General features: G+C 46.1%; 1 protein-coding gene across 1 annotated transcript; it reads left to right on the forward strand.

Annotated features, from left to right (window-relative positions):
* The first annotated feature begins 3,331 nt into the window (after window positions 1–3,331).
* LOC100280464 (uncharacterized) lies at window positions 3,332–5,056 on the forward strand. Its single transcript, NM_001153384.2, has 2 exons — window positions 3,332–4,128; window positions 4,207–5,056. The coding sequence occupies exons 1-2, from the start codon at window positions 3,838–3,840 to the stop codon at window positions 4,762–4,764; spliced, it is 849 nt and encodes a 282-aa protein (NP_001146856.1). The 5' UTR covers window positions 3,332–3,837; the 3' UTR covers window positions 4,765–5,056.
* Window positions 5,057–5,511: the final 455 nt, after the last annotated feature.

Here is a 5,511-nt window from a genome sequence, read left to right on the forward strand (position 1 = left end):
TTCTAGTTCAGTCAGGGGCGGATCCAGGGCACTTTTGTGGTGTCATGTGACACCAATAGATTTTAGTAATCTTCATTAAAATGTATGATTGTTAGTGCTTAAATGAGTTGATGATACTATAATTTAATGTAGATGACACTAATGATTGTTTTGTCTAGATCCGCTACTAAGTTCAGTATCATTCAATGACTTCAGGATAGTTGATCTCAATAAAAAACCAAATATATCTTTGAACACCATGAGTTCTTCAAATCTGGTTTTCAAAGAAGTGATTGCCATATCAACTACAACCAAAAAATATTTCACTTTAAAAACCCTTTCGGCCTCTAGAATTTCTTCTTGATCATTATTTTCATCAAATTGTTTCTTGCTCAAGGCATGACGTTTTACTGGAAACGATGCATATAGACCCATTTCATCTGCAATGCCTTTGGAGATGATCAGACTAGAAGGAAACCCCTCATTTATGTATGCCTCAAAATATTGCACCATACCTTGTATTTGATTCAAAGCAGAGTCAATGCACATGTCTGGCGATTGCAATTTCTTACTCACTTTGTTTACAGAATATAAAATATCATGCCAGATAACCATACCAAGCAAAAACTCAAAGTTGCCAAGTGCATCAAATAAACTTTTTGCATCACTTTTGTCCTTAGGTTCAATATCAGAAGCATGACTTAACTCAAACAAAGCTGACCTCAACTCCTTTGCTTGATATGTTATTGCGATAATACTTGAGATACGACTCTCCCAACAAGTATTTGACAATGATTTTAGAGTAAAAATGGGAACATGTTTACACAAAACATTCCACCTTTTTATTGAACCAACAAATAACACATATATGCGTTGAACAATCCCAAAAAATGAAATAGCTTTCTCACAAGATTTTGCCATATCACAAAGAGTAAGATTAAGACTATGGCAACATGGCATATACAATGCTCTTGGATTAATATCAAGCAACCGCTTTTGTACCCCTTGATGTTTTCCTTTCATATTGGAACAATTATCATAGCCTTGACCCCTTATATCATTAATATTTAGGCCTAATGACTTCACAGAATCAAGCAACACACTAAAAAGCCCCAAACTAGATGTGTCATCGACATTCAAGAACCCCAAAAAGTATTCCTCAATATTTATTTTTCCATTAGACAAATTAACACAACGAACTAACAAAGTCATTTGTTCTTGATGACTAATATCAGGAGTACAATCTAGGATAACAGAGAAATACTTGGCCTCTTTAACAATCTTTATGATAGATCTTGTAATATTAGAAGACAAAAGAACTATCAACTCATTCTGAATCTTAGGACTCAGATAATGGTAATGAATTTCTTTGTTCTGAATACGCCTAAGATGGTCTTGCATTACCAAATCAAATTCTGCAATCATCTCAACATAGGCTAAGAAATTTCCATTACTATCACTATAAAGCTGCTCAATGCTTCCTCTAAAAGCCAAGTTGCGTTTACCAAGAAATTTCACAATTGCTATTATTCTTAGCAAAACTTGTCTCAAACGCTCTTTCTCTTTATTGATTTGCTTTTGCAAGTCTTTATCAATAGTTTCCTCTTTCTGCATTCATGTCCTCAATTCATTCCACTTGTTCATGTTCTGAAAATGCTCAACACTATTTTCATGTTCTCTAAGCTTTGTACTAATATTCCTCCAATTTCTACATCCATTATGTGCTAGAGAACTCAGACTGTTGCTAGTTCTAGACTTTAAGATCTTACAACAAAAGCAAAAAAAACTTTATCAACATGCTTTGAATAAACCAACCATTTTCTATCATATAACTCTCCATTGCTTAACTTTCTATAATAATGAGCATATGAAAAATGTCTTGAGGCATCATCTAAAGGGAACTCGAGACCTTCCTCTCTTATAGGTCTTTTCCCAATTAATATGTCTCTTGCTTTATTATCAAGATTATCCCAATTTCTTGGATCATAAATGTCAGGTTGTTCATCAACACTACCAAAATGTGCATGTGCATCAGATGAATTAGACATATTCTCATGGTCACTTACATTGTTATCATCGGCGTTGATATCAACATGTTCTTCTCTAGAATTTTCTCATTGGTTGGTTCCTCTGTCCCCACGGGAACTATTGCCAACACAAACACATCATTTGGATTCGTCGAAGCACTAGTATTGCTCTTGAAAAACTTGTCAATAGCTCCTCTCTGTGAGTCTATGAGATCATCCACACGTTTTTTCCTTTTCCCTTTTTCACTTCCAGATGGATATCTTCTCGATGACATGATTACACAAAGCACTGAAAATAAAAAAGATATATATCACAAATTAAATGATAACATAAGAATGATTATACATATCTAAATAGTGTGGTTATTATTATTAATCAGTTACCTTAAATTTGTCAATTAGATTAAGCCAACAATAAGCCAACAATCAGTTACCTTAAATAGCTCGCAGGACACCAGGACCACGCAGTGAGGGATCGCCCGATCGGCGAACGGTGATCGTGATCGCCTGATCGGTGATCCAGTGGCGGTGATTGATTGATCGGCTCGGCTGATCTGAATATCTGATCGCCAGCCGCCAGGAGGAGCCCAGGACGCGGGACTGCGGGAGCGGCCGAGCGGACGCCAGGCAGGCGATTAGGTGAATAGGCGCGCGACACCGCGGCAGGCGAAGGTGAACGATCGGTCGTTCCAGTACCACTTGATCTCCAGGCCGGGCGTGTCGCCGACGTGCGGGGCCTGGGCCGGCTCACGACCCACATATTAGAGAGACCGCTTGCGTATACACGCAGCCGTGAGCCGTGCCTCGGTCGCTCGGCTGATTATTACGGTGGCCCGTGATAGTGGGGTGGGGGCCCACTAGCTTTGTGGGGTCTGGTGCGGTGGCACCGCTGCACCCGCAGGGCCGGTCCTGTATGTATAGATGGATATTGTTTGCATCATATATTGTGATATGCCTATGGGCTTGGGAGGTTAAGCCCCTAACACGATCGATGCCTGACCGGCCCTCAAGTTTGACCGCTCTTCGGCCCAAGCCCAACCCTTCTCCTTCAGCGCGTTCTGCTCGTGTGGGCGCCTGGCCGCCCGGTCCAGCCCATGTGTGAGAGCTTTTGTCCGATTAATTTGGTTGCGGTTTAGCTTTCAGTTTTGCAACTTTTGGCTTTGGCATTCTAAAAAAATCATTTTATTGTTTTTTTACAAAGAACGGGAAGATGGCATTGCTGTAAGTTGCGTGCTCTTGGCCCGGACCGCGATTTAAAATTTCTTAATTGGGGAGAGGCCCTTTTCACGCCTGCATCATGATCAAGTGCGCGATGAATGGTGATGGGCAACTTTTGATATTATTTTTATATATCGATGGGAGAAAAGGGGGAGTACATGTTGTGGCACGCCTAGTCAGCTCAGCGTCATCACTTCTTTCTTTCTGTGGCCCTCCTCGGCTCGGCCGCTCGGCACAGAGCAGCAGCACAACGCCACAGCCACCGCAGGCCAGCCGAGCGGGACGGACGGGACACGTGGCGGCACGTGTCTGTTCTCGGCCACCGTCGCCGGGATAAATTTTCCGAACCCAGTTGACCCGACCGCCGATGAACCCTGGCCAGATTCCTCGGCACGTGGGCCCACCTCACCAGCCTCAGCTGCCGCCTGCCTGACTTGGGCCCTGCCCCTTCCTGTACCTGTCCTCAAGGTCGCCCCCGCGCTGCCCATCCCCCTCCCCCTCCTCCTTCCTCGGCAGCTCGTGGCGCTCCAGTCCACAGAGGAGAGGACACGACACGACGAGGGGCCAGGCAGCAAGCTCTGCTCAGTCCGTTCCGCGGGCCGGTCGGTCGGCGATGGCGCGGCACGCGGGCACGGCGCTCCTGGACCTGGTGGCGGGGCAGGTGGACCCGGGCGCGCCGGGGTTCTGGCGCGACTTCCTGGTCGGCATGCTCAAGCCGGCGGCGGCCACGGCCGTGGTGGCCATGGCCGTCGGGCTCAGCTTCTCGCAGCGCCTGGGGCTCGAGGGCGAGATGCTCTACGCCATCGCACGCGCCTTCCTCCAGCTCTCCGCCATCGGCTTCGTCCTCCAGTTCATCTTCGCCCAGAAGAACGCGCTCTGGATCCTCCTCGCCTACCTCTTCATGGTATGTATGTATGTATGGATGGTATGGTACCTAGGGGTATGGTACCTGCTGCTCAGCCTCCAAATCTCTCTCTTGCAGGTGACGGTCGCCGGGTACACGGCGGGGCAGCGCGCCAGGCAGGTGCCGCGCGGGAAGCGCATCGCCTGCGTCTCCATCCTCGTCGGCACCGCCGTCACCATGCTCCTGCTCGTCCTCCTCGACGTCTTCCCCTTCACCCCGCGCTACATCATCCCCGTCGCCGGCATGATGGTCGGCAACGCCATGACCGTCACCGGCGTCACCATGAAGAAGCTCCGGGAGGACGTCAAGATCCAGAGGAACCTGGTGGAGACGGCGCTGGCGCTGGGCGCGACGCCGCGGCAGGCGACGCTGCAGCAGGTGAAGCGGTCGCTGGTCATCGCGCTGTCCCCGGTGATCGACAGCGCCAAGACGGTGGGGCTCATCGCGCTGCCGGGCGCCATGACGGGGCTCATCATGGGCGGCGCGTCGCCGCTGGAGGCCATCCAGCTGCAGATCGTCGTCATGAACATGCTCATGGGCGCCTCCACCGTCAGCAGCATCCTCTCCACCTACCTCTGCTGGCCGGCCTTCTTCACCAAGGCCTTCCAGCTCGACGACAGGGTCTTTGCAGACTAAGATACATGCTGGATTGTAATGTAACCGAGTCCCAGTTGTTTGAGCCTTTTGAGGTAGAAACAGAGCTAAGAGCTGTGGCTTTCGGTGTCACTGTTGATGCTGAGTTCTTGGGGAGGCTCTCGGGCGGGTATCGCGCGTTGGATCCCCATTTGACCAAACAGTTTTTAGATAATGGAAAAAATCAAAAATCATCCGACCTTGGCCTCAAATGAGCCTCAAATAGCCTCAAATGAGGTTACCGCCAATTTGACCAAACAGTTAGGTGTGCTTTCAATACAAAAAGGAACTTTACAAAAGCGCTTCTAAAACTTAGTTCAAGTTTGAGTTTGAAAAGTATGTACAATGTTCTTAGGGAAGGGTTTAGATTTCGAAAATAGTTTTAAACGTTAGACGAGCTAAGCCATATGTTTCGAATTTTAGCTCAAAAAGGGACTCTAAAAGTTTCATGCTTTGACTTTCAAAATTTGATTGAAAGTAGTTTCAAAGAATGATTTAAAAAAAAAAGAGTTTCCTAGATATGATTGAAAAACAGGAGACATTTATTTTTATACATTAAAATTAGTTTGTAAAAAGTTGAAGAATTTTCAACTTAAGTAGTTTCGAAGATAGATGGAAGGATGGTTAAAAAGCATGTGGTATAAAAAAATAAAAAACAATTAACATCTCTTAACACAACCGGAATTTGGTTATTTGCCGAGTGTCAAATGTTTTGCCGAGTGTTTTTTTTGACACTCGGCAAAAAACTAT

The sequence above is a fragment of the Zea mays genome, chromosome 8 (assembly GCF_902167145.1).
Source record: "Zea mays cultivar B73 chromosome 8, Zm-B73-REFERENCE-NAM-5.0, whole genome shotgun sequence".
Taxonomy (NCBI): Eukaryota; Viridiplantae; Streptophyta; class Magnoliopsida; order Poales; family Poaceae; genus Zea; species Zea mays.